This window comes from Hypanus sabinus, chromosome 1 (assembly GCF_030144855.1).
Source record: "Hypanus sabinus isolate sHypSab1 chromosome 1, sHypSab1.hap1, whole genome shotgun sequence".
Classification (NCBI taxonomy): Eukaryota; Metazoa; Chordata; class Chondrichthyes; order Myliobatiformes; family Dasyatidae; genus Hypanus; species Hypanus sabinus.
In genome coordinates, this window is record NC_082706.1 from 159,126,737 (window position 1) to 159,150,303 (window position 23,567).

At 39.2% G+C, this 23,567-nt stretch overlaps 1 protein-coding gene across 1 annotated transcript in view; it reads left to right on the plus strand.

Annotated features, from left to right (window-relative positions):
* Positions 1-23,567, plus strand: part of rock1 (Rho-associated, coiled-coil containing protein kinase 1) — a 143,905-nt gene that overhangs the window by 84,411 nt on the left and 35,927 nt on the right. Inside the window, exons 15-22 of the mRNA XM_059979836.1 lie at positions 1,436-1,527; positions 1,613-1,859; positions 4,131-4,237; positions 5,846-5,996; positions 6,727-6,887; positions 9,344-9,528; positions 11,606-11,675; positions 12,363-12,466. Of these exons, the coding sequence (XP_059835819.1) occupies positions 1,436-1,527; positions 1,613-1,859; positions 4,131-4,237; positions 5,846-5,996; positions 6,727-6,887; positions 9,344-9,528; positions 11,606-11,675; positions 12,363-12,466 (1,117 nt within the window). The remainder of the gene's footprint in view (positions 1-1,435; positions 1,528-1,612; positions 1,860-4,130; positions 4,238-5,845; positions 5,997-6,726; positions 6,888-9,343; positions 9,529-11,605; positions 11,676-12,362; positions 12,467-23,567) is intronic.

A 23,567-nucleotide genomic window follows, 5' to 3' on the forward strand; every position in this document is an offset into this window, starting at 1 on the left:
GGCCAGGCAGCACCTATAGGAAGAAGCACTGTCCACATTTTGGGCCGAGACTCTTCGTCAGGACTAACTGAAAGAAAAGAGATTTGAAAGTTGGAAGGGGAGGGGGAAATCCGAAATGATAGAAGATAGGAAGGGGAGAGATGAAGCTAAGGTGATTGGCAAAAGGGATACAGAGCTCGAGAAGGGAAAGTATCATGGGACGGGACGCCTAGGGAGAAAGAAAGGGGGAGGGGAACACCAGAGTGAGATGGAGAGCAGGCAAGGAGTGATTGTGAGCAGGACAGAGGGAAAAAAAAGAGAGAAAGGGGGATAATAAATAAATAAGGGATGGGGTGAGGAGGGGCATTAACGGAAGTTAGAAAAGTCAGTGTTCATGCCATCAGGTTGGAGGCTACCCAGACGGAATATCAGGTGTTGTTCCTCCAACCTGAGTGTGGTTTCATCTTAAGATGAACAACACCACATATTCCGTCTGGGTAGCCTCCAACCTGATTGGTAAGATGCTGAAGTTCATTATGAAAGATGAGGTTTTGAGGTATTTAGAAGCATATGATCATGCATGCCAAAGTCAGCATGGTTTCCTTAAGAGGAAATCTTTCCTGACGAATAATTTGGAATTCCTTGAGGAAATGACAAGTAGGATAGACAAACAAGAGTAAGTGAATGTTGCTTACTTGAATTTGGGAAGGCAAATCTTGGTTGTATGCTGCATAGATACTTTGATAAATGTACTTTGAATCTTTGAATAGAGGCAAAGACTGAGCAGGGAGCAAATTCAGAAATCAGAGTGGCAAATGGATTTGGGAGCTCTTGGGATTTGGGAACCCTCTTAAAGATTAACTTGCAGGTGGTAAGGAAAGCAAATGCAGTTTTAGCAATCATTGCAAGAGGACTAGAATATAAAAGCAAGGATGCAGTGCTGAGGGTTTATAAAGCACTGGTCAGAACACACGGAGTATTATGAACAGTTTTGGTCCCCATTTGTTTCCTGTAGTGGAGGAGTCAAGGGCCAGAGGGGGGAGCCTCAAACCCTTGTAGTCTTTCTTTTCCGTATCTCTGTAATCTCCTTCAGTTTTGGCCTCATCAGTGCCCTGTGTTCTTGAATTCCCTCCTTGGCTTCTCCGTCTCTCTCTGTTTCATCCTTTTAAAAGAATACTGAAACTTTCTCACCTGTTCTGATATATTGCATTGTATTGTCCTATGTTAATTTGTGTTTAATGCATTTTTTATCGCATTGTCTCAAATACCTGAATTTCACATTAATAAAAATAACCACAAACAGATTTTTGCTTTAATAAATTCATGCTGATTAAAATGTCATGTTTTACATACTTTTTCTGATGTGCTTATTAAAAAGAATTATAAGCAATCTACCTTGCTTCATGAATTTATTTGATAAGCAGTGGTAACTTACACATTGTTATTGTTTATCAAGGTTCCATGTTAAAGGAGCAACTTGAAGATTTGAAGAAAGTGACTCAGAGCTCCCAGATATCAAATGAGAAAATTGTGCAATTACAAAGACAAGTAAGTTCTAAACTAATAAACTCAAATTTTTCCCAAAATCAGTGAGCTGAAATAGGACAAATTATTGTTTGCTTTTTGTTAACAGTTAGAAGAAGCCAATGTTTTGTTACGAACTGAATCAGACACCGTAGCAAGGTTACGGAGAAATCAAACGGAACTAACAAAGAGCATGAGTCAGTTGGAGACCGTAAACAGTGAACTGCAGGAGCGAAACCGACTTTTAGAGAATACAAAGCTACAACTGGAGAAAGATATTATCCAGCAACAATCTGCTTTGGACACCGAACGAAGAGATCGCAGTCATGGTTCAGAAGTGATCAGTGATTTGCAGGGTAATAGACATCTTAAAATTAATACTTGTTAATAATATGTTAAAATATTACTTTTTTTGGTTCATTTGTTTCCCTCGGGCAAATTGGAAAATATATTTGAGTTTCACTTGAATTCTTGCATTGAGATATACCCAAGCAGTGAGATGATAACTCTCCTGCAGATTTCTGAGGTAATTATTTTCTTTTTATCTCTCTGTGACAATGAGAAGCCACCTGAATTTGGAGGGGGGAGGGATGGAGTTAAGTGGCAGATGTGCTCGGTGCTTCATCAGTCTGTGAAATCAGCCATTGGTCTTTTACCATATAATGCATTGGACCATTGGACCAATTTTGCTGAAAGCTAGGAAACTCTGCTTGAATTTCTTCTTGCTGGCATATATGTAGACCATTTTTTTAGCTTTGTTGTCAGTGAAGATTTTCCTTAATTTGACTGTTGTCATGGGAAAACTTCAATAGGTCTGCATCACCTTTGAAATAGCATGAGAAACTTTGAGCATCTGATTTCAAAATGCAGAGGTCAAACCAGGTTGAATAAAGTAACAACTAACAAAGAAAAGGATCAAGACAATTAAGATTAAGTAAGTGAGATAAAGGATAGTTGGAAATCTGAGAAAGTATTTTTAAGTTTCAATACCAATTAGGGAAGGAGACTAGAATAAATATGATCTTTATCTGGATTAGAGAGATTGTTTAGGATTAAAATGGATTCCAGTTAATTGGGACAAATTGATACCGGTACATTTTGGTGTAAAAATATAAGGCACTTGCAAGCAGGCTTTTCAACTGAGTTTGGTGGGATAATAATTAGAGGTCATAGGTTGAGGGTAAATGGTGAAATCTTTAAGGAGAACATGAGGGGGAACTTCATTCAGAGGGTGGTGAGGATTTGGAACAAGCTGTCGGGCAAGTGGGGTCAATTTCAACTTTTAAAGAGAAATTTGGATAAGTACATGGATGAGAGGAGTATTGGGGGGGGGGCTATGGTCTAGGACCAGGTTAATGGTTTGACACCAGCTAGATGGGCTGAAGGGCCTGTTTCTGTTCTGTATTGTACTATGACTCTATCTTGATTATTAACCTTATAATTGTCCTCCCTTCACAAGCCTGGGTGAACTTCATTTCAAACATTAAAAAGAATAATTTGAAGTATTCTGATCAAACACACTGCATTTTTAATGTATTATTTTGAATTAGTCTAATGTGCTTTCTACATATAATTTAGTCTTTTGTTTTCATCAAACAAGTTAAAAGATAAAAACAATTAAATGAGATTTCTTATTGAACTTTTAATTGTGAATTCTGCTTACTGTATGCAAACTGTGTCACTTAATCCCTCATAATCCTGTCTACTCCCCTTCCCCAATCAGTTAGAACTGATTGTTTTCCTTCCTTTTCACACCCCTATTACACCAGTTCTCTTTGCATCTTCAAAAGAGCTAGTGCTAGTTGTAACCCCCTTCCACAATCAGCAACACTCCCCCATCCCACCTGTATATTTTTCTTCCCTCCACTGACTTCTTAACTATAAATTCCAAAGTTGATGGCTCTATCACTAACTCAAAATACTCAATTTCCCAACAATCCCCCATGGATGGAGTTTAGAATCTTTTCATAGTCTTTCCTTTTATTAACAGAAAAGGGCTAGCCAAATTAGCAATATTTTGAGCTAGGTATGAAATATTTTTCATTTGGGAATGACAACAGGTTGGTAGCTTGCTGGTTTATGTTAAATGAGGAGTAGGACTCAGTAAAGTTTATCCGTTCTGGCACAGAAACATTACAGTACTTTCTAACAGTTTTAAGCAATTTCAAATACACCTTTTGTGCCTATTTTTTTCCCTATTATATTTATCAGATAGCCCTGAGACGCAGCATAATTTTCCTTAGAATTCCACCTTCCTGGACTGCAATGTGCAGCTTCACAGATGTTAGCAGCTCTGCATTACCTCTCCAACGTCATTCTTTTATAAGTGAAATAATAATCATTCTGTCCCAGTAGAAATTGCTTCAAAGTAGTCTAGAGAAAAATTGGTTTTATTTTCTAATTGCCAGAAGTCATTGTTAGGACTCCAAAAAGTATGTCTGCTAATGCAGCATTGGCCGTGGTTTGAACAGAGTTCCAATAGTCCATGGAGGTTAATAATGTTGCACTGAGATACCTACAAGCTGGCCTGGCAGGAGTTTGTTAAATTAGCTGCTTGCACCAACTGTTTTAAATCATCTCCAAGCATAATTATTTTATAATGGATTTTTTTAAAACTTTTTTGACAGCTCGAATTACTTCATTACAAGAAGAATTGAAATCAATGAAGCTTAACCTTTCCAAATCAGAGATGGAAAAGAAGCAAGTGCAAGAGAGACTTAGTAATTTGGAGAAGGTACTACTGCATAATTAGGATAATATTTGTGAAAAGATATTAGCTTGAAATACTTTTTCTCACTACAGGTGTTAATAGCGATTGAAGATTTCCAGCATCTAAACATTTTCTCATTTGTGCTAATATCCATGATTGTTACTTGAACACATTGGTATTTGGTTTCCATTTATTCTTTAGCATATTTGTTTCCATCTTATTCCAAGATTGCTGATATCTATAGTTATTCAGTTCACAAGAAACAGATGAGTCCCTTTATAAGTGCCAGATATCTAAGATTATAAACACAAATTGTCTTTCCTAAGTGTTTGTCTTAAAGTGTTTCTTGGTCAAAATTAATAATAGATGCATTTAAGACCATAAGACATAGGAGCAGAACTAGGCCATTTGGCCTATTGAGTCTGCTCCACCATTCAATCATGGCTGATCAATTTTTTCCCCTTCCTCAGTCCCACTCTCTGGCCTTCCCTCCGTTATCTTTGATGCCATGTCCAATCAAGAACCTATCAAGCTTTAAATACACCCAACAATCTGGCCTCCAGTTGCCTGTGGTAATAAATTCCACAAGTTCACCACCTTCTGGCTAAAGAAATTTCTCCACATCTCTATTTTAAATGGACACCCCTCTATCCTAAGCTGTGCCCTCTTGTTGTAGACTCCTCTTCTGTAGGAAACATCATTTCCACATCTACTCTGTCCAGGCCTTTCAACATTTGAAAGATTTTAATGAGATCCCCCCTCATCCTTCTGAATTCCAATGAGTACAGACCCAGAGCTATCAAACGTCCCTCGTATAAAAACCCTTTCATTCCTGGAGTCATCCTTGTGTGCCACCTCTGAACCCTCTCCAATGCCAGCACACCTTTTCTTAGATGAGGAGCCCAAACTATTCACAATGCTCAAGGTGAGACCTCACCAGTGCCTTATAAATCCTCAGCATCACATCCCTGCTCTTGTATTCTAGACCTCTTGAAATGAATGCTAACATTGCATTTGCCTTCCTCACCACCAACTCTATTTGTAAGTTAATCTTTCAGGTGTTCTTCACAAGGACTCCCATGTCCCTTTGCATCTCAGAGTTTTGGATGTTCTCCCCATTTAGAAAATAGTCTGCGCATTTATTTTTACTACCAAAGTGCATGACCATGCATTTTCCAGCATTGTAGTTCATTTCCCCTATATCATTTATTGCAGTGTGTGAGGATAGGTAGTCCTGTGCAATGACTACGAAGAGGTGCACCGTATGACCTAAAAAAAGATTTTTTTTTCTCTTGTGCAAAGGCATGTGCCTTTCATCCTGTCCACTGCACTTTAGTTGTGATTACCAGTTGTGGAAACCAAAAGTGCTGAATATATTCAGCAGTTGAGGCACCAACTCAGGATATTGGCTTGATACATTAACTCTGTTCTTTCATTACATATATTGTCTGACCTGCTGAGTCTTGCCCAATTTTTACTTGAGATTCACAGCATTAGTTTTATTTTAATTCTTTGTTGTTATGGAAACATTTTTGTCATCTCCCAATTTTTTTTAAACTACAAAGGTCATCAGTTTAGCAATTTTAATCCATTGTATTCAAAACTTATTTTTTTGTTACTTCTCCATTGTAGGAAAAGAATAACCTGGAAATTGATGCAAATTACAAACAAAAAATGTTACAGCAGCGACTGGATCAAGAGGTCGCTGAGCACAAAGAAACCAAAGCACGATTGGCAGATGAGTATGAATCCATTGAAGAAGCAAGATCTGCAGCCATGAGTGGTTAGTGTCTGCTTGGACTATTTTTCAAATAAGTGGATTCAAAGAACTAGATGCAGGTTCTATAGTCAACTTTACTGAATAGCAGCATGTATTCTGAGAACGTAAATGAGCATATCAAATTTCTATTTAGTGAATGGTTTCACACTTGTGGTACTACATTGGCCTCAGTATACACTATATTAATGTGTGCCTTGATAAAACCCATAACTTGAAAATTATTTCAATTGTACTGTGAAATGTTTGACAGATTTGACCATGTGTAAAATTATGGAGGTTTCAATTCCGATTACTTGACTAATAACCATAGACCCTGAAACTTTTTGTATAGTTCCAAACACCTTTGTAGTATCTAGTACCTCAGCTAAAATGATTTTTACCAGCCATTCAAGTTTCTGTTTTATAAGAACTTAAGAAATAGGAGCAGGAGTAGGCCATCCAGCCCATTGAGCCTGCCCTGCTGTTCAATAAGATCATGGCTGATCTGTCCGTAAACTCAGTTCCATCTACCTGCCTTTTCCTCATAAACCTTAATTCCCCCACTATGTAAAAATCTATCTAACTGTATCTTAAATATATTTAGTGAAGAAGCCTCAACTGTTTTATCTGTTAGATACTTGTGCTGTTTTATTTTTCTGACATCTTAAAATCACAGCCCTTGAAAATATAGCCAGTATGATATTTGTAATATCCTAAAATACCTGGAGTTTCAAACTGGTTTGCTGTGTTTCAGAAATGGATAACAAGTTGAGAGAAGAGAGGTTGTCCAAGCAAAGAGCTGAGAATCAGATGATGGAAATTGAGAAGCAGCGGTCAATGCTGGATGTGGATTTAAAGCAGTATAAACAAAAGGTGGAGCAGCTCAGTAAGCAGAAGGAAAGGTTGGAAGAAGAGGTGAGAAAATTTTATTTCAATCATCTCTGCTGGAGATTTTGTTTTCAGTATTTATTGGAACATTAGATTCTAACAGGAAAAAGTAACAAAACCAAAGGTAAAATTTTAAACAGAAAAGATTCTGCAGATGCTGGAAATCTTGAGCAATACACACGAAGGTAAAATTGTCTTGAGCAGAGAAACTTGATCTTGAAAAAATAACATGGATCATTTTCATATAAACTTGTAATATGTTACATTAATTTTATTTATTCAACATACCATTTGAAGTTTGTTATTTAATCAATCATTTTGTTTCTGTTATAGAAACTTTCAACATGGAAAGGCACAAAGCTTTCCAAGATTGTGTTTTTTTTAAAAAAAAAATAGTTTTGAGGGGGAAGTATTTAAGAAATTTTCAACAAGACCGAAGATCTCTTTAGCATTGATCCTCAGTAATAAGTAAACTGCTTTTGGATACTGTTAGGGTGAAATGACCCACCGAGGGAATCTGCAATGACTCTGGTCCTGAGTCTGGCTCTGTGGCTCAGAAGGGAATTGGGAAGAAGAGAAATGCAATAGTGATAGAGGATTCCATTGCTAGAGGAGCAGACAGGAGGGTGAACTGCCAGAAGTTGTGGTACATACAGGTGGCTCCCGTTTTTCGCACGTTCGCTTTGTGACAGCCCGCTGTTACTAAAGGCCTACATTAGTACCTGTTTTCGCTAGCCAAAGAGGATTTTCGCTTTTACGAAAAAATACGTCTGCTTTATACATGCATTTACCCCGAGAAAGACTACCTTGACCGTGAAGCCTTGTGTGGGCAGTTGTGTGCGTATGCATGTACATGTCAATTTTTTTTTTCTCCAAATCGATTTTGGCTCACTGTCTTCCCGATTTTGATATGTGGAACTACAGCGTACATACAACATTTCCACTTTATATACCTTGTACAACTTCAACATAACATTCCACCTCCTATACTCATACTTTAATTTATGAAGACAAATGTGCTGAAATCTCTATTTTCTAGGAATTATGGTTCTGTATTCCTCGATCCCTTGGTTCTAGTGCACTCCTCAGTGTCCTGTTGTTCGCTATGTTAGTTCTACCCTGATTTACCCTCCTAAGCTGCAGCACTCACACTTGTCTTTATTAGATTCCATTTGCCATTTTTTTTTAACCCCATTTTCCAGGTCCAAATCCCGCTGCAAGCTTTAATAGCCATCCTCGCTGTTCACTTTTTCACCAGTCTTGGTGTTACCTGCAAGTTTGTCAATGTCAAAGAAATGTGATTTCAAAACTGTGACATTTGTGGCGTTACTGGCAGGATCATATTAGATATGGCAAAGTTATTTCCCATGGTAAGGGATTCTAGGACAAGAGTTCGCAACTTCAGGATTGAAGGATGTCCTTTTAGAACTGATATGTGGAGAAATTACTTTAGTCAGAGGGTGGTAAATCTGTAGAATTTGCCACCACGAGTGGCTGTGGAGGCCAAGTCATTGAGTGTATTTAAGGCAGAGGTAGGTTCTTCATTAACCAGGGCATCAAAGGGTATGGGGTAAAAGCAGGGGAGTGGGGATGACTGGAAGAATTGGATCAGCCCATGATTGAATGTTGGAGCAGACTTGATGGGCCGTATGGCCTATTTTTGCTCCTATATCTTATGGTCTTGTGTTCTATTTTAATCGCCATTATAAAGGAAAATGAAGTATTGTTGGAAGGCATTTGGTGGAATGTTGCCCAATTGATACTTGCATTGAGAATTCTAGAGATAGATGAAGTAGCTGTCCTTATGTTGTATTCAGGAGATAAAGGCTCTGCTTCTTGATGGGTTTTGAAAATTTGAATGTTTAAAAATTCACCTGTTTTCCATGATTTTAAATTTAGTCAAAACTGTAGACTGCTTTGATTTTCGTATGAGGATGCAAGAAATGTGAAGTTGTTTTATACTGAGGAGAGTGGCAATGGAAAACACATCAGGATGGTCACAGACCATGTTGACAAGTTGAAGGCCTTCAAAGTAATTTTAGAAATTAATGTATGTCACCCAGCTTCTGCATTCTTCTATACTTTTTAAATTATTAAACTCGGGATCTTGATGAAGGAAGGCCACACTACGCATTAATTGATGCAACCTTCAAATTCTTTTTTTCAAATTTTAAGAACCAATGTCACATTGCGACTGGTAGTTGTAGTTAGGCCTCTACTGATACAAACCTTTGAAGAAGTGTCAGTGTGATTTCTGGTGATTTAATGCATTCCCGATTTCAGCCTGTGACAATTTTAATTGTGTGTACGTGAGCTGCCGTATTTATATGCTGATTGGTGGATTTCAGGAATTAAATCCTTGAATACAGGTACTTTGAATGTCCTGAAAGGTGAGAGAAGGGTCTTGCAAATGAAATTACTTTGTCCCTGAAATTAAAGTAATTTTTAAGGGGAAACTAATGGTCAATATTCTTGTTATGCAGGTGAAGAATCTGTCATTTCAGCTGGATCAAGAGAAGAATAAACAGGCAGTGACAAAGAATGAGCTAAAGGCACAGTCATTGGAAGCAGACTGTCTTAAAGGATCAGAGAAACAGCTGAAACAAGAGATCAATTCATTGCTAGAATCCAAACGGTCACTGGAATTTCAGCTGGCGCAACTCTCAAAGTATTTATTTGCTTGGGATTCCTTGCATTTATTTTATTCATTTGTGGCACATGGCAATCAGTGGCAAGACTAGTGCTTATTGTCTACATTGAATTGTGCTTAAGATAGTGACTTCTAAAATGACTTCAGAGGAACCAAGTTTCAGACACTTTGCTAAAGAGTAGATTGGGTAAAGAGGGTAGGTTTGTCTTCTTGAAGAACATCAGCTCAAAATCATTCTTTGAGCAACATGGTCATCGTACTATAATTGATGAACAACATTTTAATACAGATTTTTTAAAATGCACTGCAGTAAAATGATAATCTGGCATCTTTTGAATTTATTTGTTGGATAATAGATGTTACATTTATTATTGCTTAAGCATTTTTTCATTTCACTTTTCTGAAATTCATGTAGTAGCATAGTTTTTTAAATGAACCGATTGAGTTAAAAGGATGTGGGAAATATATAAGCACTCTGGAACTAGGCACTGGCCACAAATCTGCACTCCTTCCTAACCCCTGGGTTCCAGACCTCAACTGGTGCACTTCAGACCCCAGCTCTGCTTCTGCAGTCCTTTTATGCGCTGGATCCTTCACTGGCATCCCAGACTACTGCAAAAATTGTAGACACCCAGCTATCTGTATATGTATTTGGGATTCATTATGTAATGGTGGCACTTTAAAGTGTTGGTTAGATCACATTTGGAGTGTTGTTAGCAGTGTTATCTAACGAAGGATGTGCTGGCATTGCGTAGGGTCCAGAGGATATTTGCAAGAATGATCTTGGGAACTGAGAATGAAAGGGTTAATGTATGAGGAACTTTTAATGGCCATGAGCCTTCTTGCTGAAGTGTACAAGAATACCCGGGGGGGAGGGGGGAGAGAGAAAAATTTTCGCTGAAGCCTACTAGATATTGAAAAACCTAGATAGAGTGGACATCGAGAGAATGTTTTTAATAGTGGGTGAGTCTGGGACCAGATGGCACAGCCGCAGAAGAGAAGAACGTTTCTTTAGTATAGAGATGAGACGGAATTTCTTTAGCCAGTGGGGAATTCATTACTAAAGACTGCTTGGAAGCTATGTTATTGGGTATATTTTAACATGAAGGCTAATAGATTCTTGATTAGTAAGAGTACCAAAGGTCATGGGGAGAAGGCTGGAGAATGGGATTGAGAGAGAGAATAAATCAACCATGATGAAATGGAAAAGCAGACCGAATGGGCTAATTGGCCTCATTCTGCTAGAATTCATTATGTGTTATGATCTTGTTGTTCCATGCAGAGCTGCAGGCAAATTATGGGCCAAGATCTGCCCTTTATTATGTTGCTGTTGGTCCTGTCTTATGTACAAATTGTTTCATTGCAACTAGACTTTCCAAGTACTTCATTTGCTATAAGGTACTTTGGGATGTCCTGAGGTTCCAAAGTATTTTTTTCTTCATATGTAAGTAAGTGTATATTTTAGTATTTTTCACTACCTCTCACCTCTCACAGAGGTGTGTGGATAGCCAGAGGCTTTTTCTCAGGGTTGAAATGGCTAACATAAGGGGGGCATAGTTGTAAGGTGCTTGGAAGTAGGTACAGAGGGAATGTCAGAGGTAAGTTTTTTTACAGAGTGGTGGATGTGTGGAATGTATGGCCAGCCACAATGATAGGAGCAGATACAATAGGGTCTTTTAAGAGATTCTTGGATAGGTACATGGAGCTTAGAAAAAGAAAGGGCTATGCAGTAGGGTAATTCTAGGCAGTTTCTAGAGTACGTTACATGGTTGGCACAACATTGTGGGCCTAAGTGCCTATAATGTGCTGTAGATATCCATGATTCTATGACTGGGGATGACTTAATTAGCTGCTGACATATGAAGTTTAGTCAATTAAAATTGGAGACAAATGTAGCAATTTCACACAACATCTCACTAACATGAATACCTTAAAACTGGATTGCCGTGTGATTGTGATCCAATTTCTATGACAAATTGGTTGAAATGCTGTTGGTAACAATAATTACATTGATACTAGATATGCTTGTTTCATAAAGTATATAACGCTGTCTACAGTAATGTTTGATAAGACTGCTCTTTCTTGATGTCCTAAGGCAATATCGAGGTAATGAAGGCCAGATGAGAGAGCTCCAGGACCAGCTTGAGGCAGAGCAATATTTTTCAGTAAGTTTACGTTTTCAGTATTTGAGGAGCTGAAATGGGATACCAAAATGCCTTTACTTGGATGCAAAATTAACATTTGAGTATTTTAAGCATTGCCTAATCTTCAGAATCAAGTTTGTTTTGCACTTGGTTTCAGCAAGCTGTTATAATTAATACAAGCATGATTTCAGTAACAAGAATAGATGAAACTCTGATTGTAGCCTCAATTTCACATTACCTTCTAAGTTGCAGCAACTCAGGTTTAATCCTGACCTCCAGTGCTATCTCTAGAGTTTAAGTGTTCTCCCTGTGACCACATGTTTTTTTTCTACTGGACATACTGGTGGCCCTTGGCCACTGTTAATTGCCCCCAGTTTGTTGGTGAGTGTGGAGAAATTGGGGTAATTACGCAGAATATGGGAAAATAACTGACATAGAATGTGTGCTTGATACTGAGTTCCTGTGCTGAAGGCTCTTCTAAGCTCTTTTCAGTGTTTGACCCTTTATTTTTCGTGATGTTGCTTAATACTAGATTTTCTGACCAGAAGAAATGCCCCCTTTTTATCAGTCTTGCAGAGACCCTCAGGATGTAGCTTCTGATCTTAATCCTGTAATGTCCCTGGAAAGATTTTGCAAAGTTTTAGTGTGGAAATCTTGTCAATGCAATGGCCAAAAGATATCCTTAGTTCTCCTTTGAATTTGTTGCAGACTCTGTATAAGACTCAAGTTAAGGAGCTCAAAGAGGAAAATGAGGAGAAAAATCGAATAAACAATGAACTTCAGAGGAGGATGCAGGAGCTTGTTAGTGAAAGGTACAAAATTTGAAATGGCAAACCTGTTTTACAAAGGATGATGTTGAAATATTATAGTACATGCACATTCGTGGAATGTTTTGCACATTGGGAGCGCTATCTACATATGAATGGAACAGTATTTTTTTTAAAAACATTCTCTCATTCTCAACATTCCAAACTGCCTAAAGTTCAGGGCAGGGGTCAGCAACCTTTACCACTGAAAGAGCCACTTGGACCCGTTTCCCACAGAAAAGAAAACACTGGGAGCCACAAAACCCGTTTGACATTTAAAATGAAATAACACTGCATACAACGTTTTGTTTTGCCTTTATGCTATGTATAAACAAACTATAATGCGTTGCATTTATGAAATTGATGAATTCCTGCAGAGAAAATGAAATTACATTTCTGCATGCAACAAAAACATTTTGAACTCCGAAAAAAAGACGTTGGGTTGAAGGTTACTTTTAAGTAAAATACTCAACGTCTATTTGAGTCCTTCTTGTATTTATGAAAAACGCCAAACTTAAATTTTCCGCCAGCAGCAAACCAAAAATAACGTCAGCCAGCTGTCAACATGAAAAATAAAAGGACTATTTCACTGAACAATGAAAACATATGAATATACGTAAAATAATAGGCAATTAAAATATTTATCATACTTGGTCAGGTTGACTCACACCTGACAATGCAGTCGTATTCAGTAGGGATGGATCGATGCTTAGGGGAGTGACCGGGAAGGATAATGTGTTTTTTTCCTCTCTGAACTCACAGAAGCGTTTCCCAAACGATGTTTGCATTGCGATGATTGCAGAATGTAAATACTCCGAATTTATCATGTCGTGGCCTTGTTTGAACTCTCTCAAATTGGGGAAGTGAGACAATGTGCCTTTCTGTAAATCTCTGGCAAGCACTGTCAACTTGCGCTCGAATGCCAAAACATCCTCCAACATGTGTAGGGCTGTACGTCCTTTCCCCTAAAGAGCTGTGTTCAGCGTGTTCAGGTGCGTTGTCATGTCTACCATGAAGTGTAGCTTTTCCAGCCACTCTGGCTGTTCCAGCTCAGGAAAGGTGAGCCCTTTGCTGCCCAGGAAAGTTTTCACTTCTTCCAGACACGCGACAAAGCGTTTCAGCACCTCCCCTCTGGACAGCCAGCAATAAAAACACGTTGTAGCGGTGTGCTACACGCAGTCAGTAAACTGCAGTCAAAGATAGCTTTATTCGAACTAAACAGCCTTGCTTTTAAGCCTCCCTCAACCCGCCCCCCCATGGGCGCGGATGCTGCAAAAGACACGTACTCACAAACCCCCGTAGGCTATCTCCCTCAGCCTGAACGCTGGCTAATTGTGAGCCGGTTCGGATGTGTCAGGAAATGGGCCGCCACATTTAGATTTAGATTGTACAAGATCACCATAATCTTCAAATTTAGAATTACATTTCAAAAACTAACAAACTAACATAAAATACATTTTAATTAAATACTGACCAATTATTTCCCAAAGCAACAGGGAGCCGCAGCACAGACGTAAAAGAGCCACATGTGGCTCCGGAGCGCGGAGCGCTATCTACATATGAATGGAACAGTATTTTTTTTAAAAACATTCTCTCATTCTCAACATTCCAAACTGCCTAAAGTTCAGGGGATACTAGCCTGAATGGATGTAGCTAAAATGCAATTAATCCATTTAACCTGTGGTTTGGCTCTGACAAGCCTGTCAAGTCTACTACTTGTATGATCAAAAATGTACATTGAGCAGGGATTGTTTTGGAATTACCCCTTACACTGTTTTCTTTTTTCCCCCACATTGAATTGATTTTATTTCTTATATCCCTCACATACATGAGTAAAAATCTTTACGTTACGTCTGTGTCTAATTGTGCAATCATAATAATAAATAGAACAGTCAGTGTAACATACAGATACACTCAAATTAGCGTGAGCTAATCAGGCTGTTAGCGTGGTGGAAAAAGCTGTCCAGGAGTGTGTTGGTCCTGGCTTTTATGCTGCGGTAGGAATAGACCGTGGTTGGGGTGACTGGGGTCCCCAGTGATCCTTCTGGCTCTTTTTTCACACCTGTCTTTGTAAATGTCCTGAATCATGGGAAGTTCACAACTACAGATGCTTAGCTGTCTGCACTGTTCTCTGCAGTATCCTGCAATTAAAGGCGGTACAGTTTCCATACCGGGCAGTGATGCAGCCAGTCAGGATGCTCTCAATTGTGCCCCTGTAGAAAGTTCTTAGGATTTGGGGGCCTATACCAAACTTCCTCAACCGTCTGAGGTGAAAGAGGTGCTGTTGTGCCTTTTTTCACCACACATTTGGCGTGTACAAACCACAAGGACCTCGGGGATGTGGATACCAAGAAACTTAAAGCTGTTTACCCTCTCAACCCCAGATCTATTGATGTCAATAGGAGTTATCCCTTCTCCATTCCTTCTGTAATCCACAACCAGCTCCTTGGTTCTTGCAACATTTAGGGAGAGATTGGGACATTGTCTCCACTTGTAGGGAGCTCATGAACTACTTTGTTACTAACAGTGCAACCAACTGGTTGACTCTCTCTGATCTTGAAAGGTCAGATTTATTGCTTCCCTCTAGTTTACCTTCAATCTTTTTCAAAGGTTCAAAGGTCAAATTTAATGTCAGAGAAATGTATACAATATACATCCTGAAATGCTTTTTCTTCACAAAACATCCACGAAAATGGAGAAGTGCCCCAAAGAATGAACGACAGTTAAAAGTGAGAACCCCAAAGCCCCCCCCACCCCCGCCGCTCTCCCCTCTCGCACGTAGCGGCAACAAGGAGCAATCCCCCCTCCCCCCACCAGCAAAAAAATGAATGTGCATCGGTACTATCACCAAGCCCAAGTGTGTGCTAAGCAATAGCAAAGACACAGACCAAAGTTACCCCAAAGGCATTTCATCCGAAATTTGACAACCCACAGGTTCTCTCTCTGGCAAGGGAGAGGGAGGTGTACCCCACTTTCACTGCGAACAGGAGACATAACAACAACGCACTGGTTTGCGATGTTAAAAGTCCATATCGTCACTTTTTTCAAGCTCTGTGTCCAAAGATTGCAAAGACCTTGGGTCTTCGGGCCCACAGCAAAATATTTTCTGGCCTCCCTGAAGACACATGAGTCTCCAGCCATAACACTGACCCTCGATCCGCCCATCTCCAGAGCCTCGAGATCGTAGGCTTTCGAACACAATTGAGATTCTCAGGCCAAACCCTTGACATGTTGAATAGTGACCAGTCGTGGAACCCCAAAAACGGGTCCCATTCCTGCAAAGAACCGAAGCCTGCATGTAACTTCAGGTCAGGGTCTTCAAAAGAACTCTGAAAGGGAAAAATAGAGATATTAACGGCAGAAAGAGACCTGTTTCCGAAGATGCAAGCAATGGAGTCACTGTTAGGTGCCATCATTCCTCCTAAGCTCTGCCCCCAAGTACTGTCTTCTGTCTTCAAAAGTATGAGATACACTTCCTCTCCTGAGAAAGTACTGACTATCTGGCTTCCCTTTCTGGCTGGTGTATTGACTGATTTTTTTGTTCCTCCTTCCTTAAATTCTTTCTCTTTCTCTTCATCTGCTGTGTGGATGGCACTCAGACTTATATAACAGTGTCATCAAGTGACGGTGGTCCCTTACAATCACTGAAAAAAAATTGTACTGAACAAATCACTGATTGGATGTGTCAGAATTTCCTCCAGTTAAACTGAAATAATTGTTTTGGTGCCAAAAAAGAATGATCAAAAGTCAGTGCTCACTTAGGATCACTATTGTTACAGTCCACAAACCAAGCCAGAAACCTTGGTGTTGTGATGGACTCTGACTTAAATTTTAACTGCCATATTAAGACAATTACAAAGTCAGCCTCCTACCACTTTAAAAAATATAGCGAGAGTTAAACAGCTTATGCCTCAAGAAGATCTAGAAAACTCATCTATGCATTTATTTTTAGTAGGCTTGACTACTGTAATGACATTTTCACAGGTCTCTGTAAAAAAAAAAAAAAATCCCTCAGACATCTGCAGCTCATTCAGACTGCTGCTGCTAGAGTCCTCACTGAGACCAAGAAAGTATAACATACCACTCCTTTTTTCAGATCACTACACTGGCCTTCTGTCCATCAGAGTATTGACTTTAAAATATTACTACTGGTTTATAAAGCACTGAATGGTCTAGGGCCAAAATCTGATTGGATTCTGATCTCCTGCTGCATTATGAATCTTCCCGAGCTCTCAGGTCATCTGGGATGGTTCTGCTCACAGTCCCCAGAGTTAAAAACTAATCTTGGTGAAGCAGCTTTTAGTGACTATGCTCCACATCACTTGAATAGCCTTCCAGATGATCTGAAGTCTGCCCCAACTTTAAGCTCTTTTAAATCGAGGCTTGAAACTTTTCTTTTCGCTGTAGCTTTTAATTGGATCGCCTGCATTATAAATTTTATTCCTTTTTTGTGATTATATTGTCTGAAAATTGACATTTGATTTCTGTATTTTGTTTTATGTAAAGCACTTGAACTGCCTTGTGTTTGACACTTGCTGTACAAATAAACTTGTCTTGCACTTTTTGCTTAATGTTAAATCTGAGCTCGTTGATCCATAAGCCTCTTGATTACGGAAATATGGAGTCATATAGCACAAAGGCACAGAATCAGGCCCTTTGGTTCATTTGGTCCTTGCACTGAACTCTCTAGTCCCATCGACCCACGTGTGGAGCATAGCCCTTCATACCCCTCCCATCCATGTACTTATCCAAACGTCTCTGAAATCTTGAACTTGAACCCACATCCACCATATCCGCTGACAGCTCATTCCACACTCTCACCACTCTGAGTGAAGAAGTTCCCCTTCAGGCTTCCCTGAAATCTCTTTTCACCCTAAAATAATTAACTCCAGTTCTAGTTTCACCCAACCTCAGTGGAAAAAGCCTGCTGCATTTACCCATCTATACACCTCGTAATTTTGTAATACTCGATCAAATCTTCCGTTATTCTCCTACTGTCCAGGAAATAAAACTTAAACTATTTAATCTTTTCCTATAACTCAGGTCCTCAAGTCTTGGTAACATCCCTGTAAACTTGTTCCGTGTATCCTCTCTCTATTTCTGTTTGAAACCTGTCATGATCTTAGATGCCTCAACCAAGGTCAGATCAAACTTTTTTTTCCTCTCGAAATGCTTATTCCTTGAATCATCCTAATAAGTCTTTCTTGTATGCTATCTAAGACCTTTACATCCTTTTAAATTGTGGTCATGAGAATTGGATACGATATTGCAGTTGTGGGTAAACCAGTGCTTTATATAGGTTTAGCACTACTTCCCTGTTTTTGCACTTAATTCATTTTTTAAAGAATCCCTGGATACCATAGGCAGTATCAGTCACACTTAACTTACCTTGCTGCTTTCCAAAGATGCAAGTATATACGCAAATTACTTTTCCTGTGAACTCTATGCCACTTAGTCTATATTGTCTCTCCTTATTTGGTCTGTATTCTCTCCTTATCTTTATATACATCTGCAATAATTTTAAAATACATCTGCTATTTGTCTGAGCATTCTGTCAATTTATCTCTGCAGACTACCATTAACCTCTAATTAGCACAATACAATCTTTCTGTCAGCCAAAAATGTAAACTTGTACCTTGCATATCGATGTCAACAATATCAGAGACTCAGTGTCCACTGTATTAGTTACTCCTGTACCTAATAAATTAACTACTGAGTGTATGTCTGTAGCCAATCTGCTTCAAGGTTCAATGTGTTGTGCTTTCAGAGATGCTCTTTCGTACATCACTGTTTTAATGTGTAGTTATTTGAGTTATTGGTGTCTTCCTGTCAGCTTCAACCTTTCTGGTAATTCTCCCATTGACAATGCTTTTTCGCTCACAAAACCGTCACACACTGGATGTTTTTTTTTTCTTTTCATTACCTTTCTCTGTAAACTCTAGAGCCAGTTAGGCGCAAAAATCCCAGGAGATCAGCAATTTCAGAGATGCTCAAACCAACCCATCTGGCACCATCATTCCACCATCAAGGTCACTTAGATTATTTTTGGTCCCCATTCGGATGTTTGGTCTGAACAACATCTGAACTTGACCATGTCTGCATGAGTTGCTGTCATACAGTTGGCTCATTAGATATTTGGATTACCGAGCAGGTATGCCGAATAAGGTGGCCACTGAGTGTTTATTTTTTAAAAAAAACAAAGATATAGTATTGCACTCTGAGAAGTAGTCCTGTCTAACACCCTCCAGTATGAAGACAATCATTTATCACTATACTTTAGATCTGTAATCCAATTTCATGGGCATACTGCCCAAAAAAATTCCATGGGCCACAATTCTATCCAGCTCTTTTTGTAAAGATTTATTGAATACTTTTAAAATTACAAACCATTCCTACTGCATTACTTCCAACTGTCTTTCAGTATTTTATTCCAACACAATTTACCTTTAATAAATCTGTCACAGAGACATATAGCATGGTAACAAGCCATTCAGCCCACCCTATCCATACCAATCCCAGCTTCCAGCACAACTCATAGCCTTCTGCAGTAATAAAGTGCTCATCAAGACATTTATTAAATGCTCTCAGTGACAACTACTATCACTCTGAGGCATGTATTCCAGATACTCGCCATTCTCTGGATGGAAAATACAGTCACCAAATCTCTCAACCTAAGTATATGTCCTGTATCTACTTCTGATATGTGGAAAGGCTTCCTGTAGTCTACTCCAGAGATACTCTTCATATTTTATACACCTCAGTTTTGTCCACTTCTAACTAACGTTGCAAAGAAAACAGCCTTCAGACCTGAAACACTTCTCAAGCCACTCTTCAAGAACTGAAACACTTTATCCCAAGCAACATCCTGGTGGATCTCCTCTTCCCTCTCTTCAGCATAGTGACATCTTTTACTGTAGTTCAATATTCTAATTGAGACTGTCAAATGATTTTTAAAGTTGGAACTAAACCTTTCTCCTCTTGCAGTCAATATTGTACTGTTCTGCAAGTACATATTGTTGACTGGTTATGATGGAATTTTGACAACCACCTCCCTTCTGAGCATGTATTTCAGATCTCTACACCTATCTTTCCCCATTTATCTCCTCATCCATACATTAGTTACTCCAAAACTATGCCCCTGGTATTTAGTTCCTCTACTTATTAACTAATCTAGGCCCCTCAGTTCAGCTTTGCTGTTCCCAAGAATACAACCTTAACTTACCCAATAAGATACCAGATCTGACAACATGGCCTGAAGTTTTCTCTGCAGAATACTGATACAATCACGCATTTTCTGTAATGTAATGAACAGAAATGTATGTACCACTCAAGTTGTGGTCTAACTAGTGATAGTCCCAGCATCACCACTCTTGTTGATGTATAAAATACCAGTAATGTCATGGCTGATTCACTCCGTTGCCGCCATTCTTTTCTTTCTCACTGCCTACCGAGAATTTTGTTAGTTTTCTTTCTTTTTACCTTGTGTGAAGATTCTCTTGAGGTTTTTCTTAAAAATTCTACTCTATCCCAATCAAATCCCTTCTTATTTCATTCGTTGCTCACTATCCAATTTAGTTTCATTAAGATTTCTTCAGTTTCTTATAAATATGGAGATGTTCTTATGGGTTCAGATGTTCTCACTCTGATATTAATTCCTCTGAACCATATCAAGCAATGCTTCTTTTCTCAGGTTAGACACAGTAAAGAAAATGTTACTGATTATAATTTAGAAGGTCCTTTTCTATTGCCCCTCCCCCCCCCCCCCCCCCCAATAGTATAGAGTTGTCAAGCAGTACAACAAATACAGGCCCTTTGGCCCAACGAGTTCCTTAAGGTCCCTTAAGGCTATAGGTTGTTATAGCCGATGGCATTAGTGGGGACAAGCTCCCACTACCTATTAAATGCTTCAAATGGTGTGCACCTCAAATAGCCTCTGACAACCAAGTCCAGCTCCTGACCTTCACATGTGGCTTAGCTATTAAGCCCATCTGAACCGTTTTTACTGACCGGAGAAGGGGCAACTTAAAACCAGTCGCTTTGGGCAGATGGGACTCGTCAGCCATGGTTGGCAACTCATCTATGAGAAGGAAAGTTCTGATCTTAAACCTCCACTGTCTTGCGGCTATACCCACTCATGGGGAAGGCTTTGCAAGTAAACTCTGAGGGAAAATTCCGGAGTTGGAGTCCCTACAGCAGTCCTACATTGGGTTCATGTTGCCTGGCAACTCCTGTGACACTGCTGGTACAAACTGTCGGTCTCTGCCATTCCTTTGGGTTCATTAGATCCATGGTCAACTCTGACCGATGAAGGCCTCAGACTCAGTACAGAGTTAAACTGTACAACAGATACAGGCCCTTTGGCCCAATAAGTCCATGCTCACAATGGCACACACCCAGCTGGTCCGATTTCCTGCATTCAATTCGTATCCCTCTGAGCCCAACCCTTACTTATTAAATGATATTTCTATACCTGCCTCAAACACTTTTTTCTAACAACTCATTCTATATGCTTACCACCCTCTGCATTAAGAAATTGCCCCATAGGCCTCTTTTGCATCTTTTTTTCTCTTACTTTAAATTTGTGCATCAGTATTTTTGTCTCCTCTACTCTGGAGAAATGTCTGATACATTTCTATGAAGTTGCCCCTTATTCTCTTGTGTTCTGAGGAATAATGACTAAGCTTGACCAACCTCTCTCTATGACTCAGGCCCAGTACTCCAAGTGCAGCTTCATTAGTGACTTGTACAACTGTAATATGTTGTCTCAACTGTTCTACACAGTGCCCTAACTGAAAACCAACATACTAAATGCCACTTTCACCACACTAACACCACTTTCAACAATTGTACACTGAAGTACCTCTGTTGCATTACACTGCTTTGTGTCCTACCATTCATTGTACAACTCTTATATTAATTTGACTTTCACCTCACATTTATCTGTATTGCAATCCATTTGGCACTCCTCAGCCCACTTCCTTAACTGATTAAGAACCCCCTGTAATCTACAATCATCATCTTCAGTAGTAATAATACTAATATAGTGTCATTTGGAAACTTACTGATCAAGCCTTCTGCATTTGTAACCAAATCAAATAATAAGGGTCCCAACACCAACCCCTGTGGTTCACAACTAGTCACCAGCCTCCATTCTGAGAAGCAACCTTCAACCACCATCATCTGATTCCTACCTCCGAGCCTTGGATTCCAGTCTAGCCTGTCATGTGGGACCTTGTTGAAGGCCCTGATAAAGTCAAATAGACTATCCATTGCCCTCCCTCATCTGCCTTTTTAGTCATCTCCTTTTTAAAAAAAGAAACTCTAACTCTGTCTAGCATGACTTCCCATGCACAAAACTTCCTAACAAAACAGCCTATCCAAATGTTGGTAGGTCTTGTCCCTCAGAATTCCATCTAATAACTTTCCCACTACTGATATCAGGCTGATGGGTCTGTAGTTTGCTGTCTTGTCCTTGCTACCCTGTTAATAAAACAGAATAATTTTACTGTCTTTGGGAACTTCACAAGTGGCTAGCAGTAAAGCAAATATCTTCGCAAAGGCCTCTGTAATTTCTTCTCTCACCTGCCACAGAAGTCCAAGGATGCACTAGGGGGTTTATCCACCGTAATATGCTGTAAAGCTGCAAATACCTTCTCCCTGTTAATGTGTGTGTCTTTCAAAACATCACCACTTGTTTTCTCTCTTGAGCAACCATTGTTTTCTCGGTAAGCACTGAGAAGAAATATTTATGAAAATTGCACCTATCTCTTGCAGTTCACGACAAAGGCAGACCTTCTGATCTCTAAGGGGAAGTACTGTCTTCCTAGCCAACCTTTTATACTTATTATAGCTGTTCAACCTTTTGGGATCTTCTTTCACCTTATCTGCCATATTATTTTATACATTGTCCCCCTGACTTCCCTCTTAAGTGTGTTCTTAATCTTTTTATAACATTCAAGAGACTTGCTCATCCTCGACCTCCTTAAGACCATGTTTGCTTCCATTTTACCAGAGACGCAATATCTCTCATCAGTCAAGATTCCCTGACCTTGCCATGTTTATCGTTCTCCCTAACGGGAATATGCTACTTCTGGACACTTGATGTCACACTCATAAAGACCTCCCACTTGCCATTTATTATTTTCTCTTCATACAAGCTCACCCACTTGACCTCTGCAAGATCCAAGTTACTATTGAATAATTAAAATTACAATGATATTAACATTTATAGTTTGTGCGCTTTTTAAATAATTTCCCTATAGATTTGTTCCTCTCTACCTAATTTACTATTTGATGACAAATGGAATCTCCAAGAAGATTAATAGCTTTCCCCCTCTTATTTGTTTTTTTTCTCTCTCTCTCACTCCCTCACAGTATAATATTTTACTTTTGTAAAAAGTACAGCGTGACTCATTTAGTTTTCTTCCCTAGTTCAAAGATGAGTACTTTAATGGTCTCGCCCTTTGTAGCTCCTGTTGCTGACCATAGCATTTCAGCCTTTCCCACTCTCATCATCAGCTCTGATGTGATCTGTGAGTTCAGGCTCCTGTTGTTGTCACCAACAACACCAGCTCTTCAATCTGTTTAGAATATTCTCCACTCTGTTATTGATGTCTGTTATCTTAACACTAGGGAGGGAAATATTCTCGGCCCTGCTGATATTGATAGTTCTGAAAAAGGCTTGTCAGCTCCTCTGATTAGGGAACTGCCTACAACAGCAGCAATTTCAACTTCCTTATACTCTTTGTGTACTTTTTTTGCCTCTGGGTTGTACTCCTTCAGACACTTTTCACTTCACTGCTGATGAACACCTATTTTGATAAAAACGACATGCTCTGACAATATTTTTTGCCCTTTCAGAAAGCTATTCAAGTCTAATCCTGCAGAGTATTCATTTTTGGAAAGTACAATCCAGAAAACTTCACCTTAATTTTCTCCTCTTCCATTTCTGATCAAATTCCTTAATATTTTAATGTTTAACTCTGCACTTACTTGCTTTAACGTTTTTTTTAATGAATACCAGAGCTTCCTTTCTTTCCCCATTTCACTGAATTTCCCTGGTTTCTAATTCCTGACCTTGGCACTCTGAGTTTGAACCATGCACTCA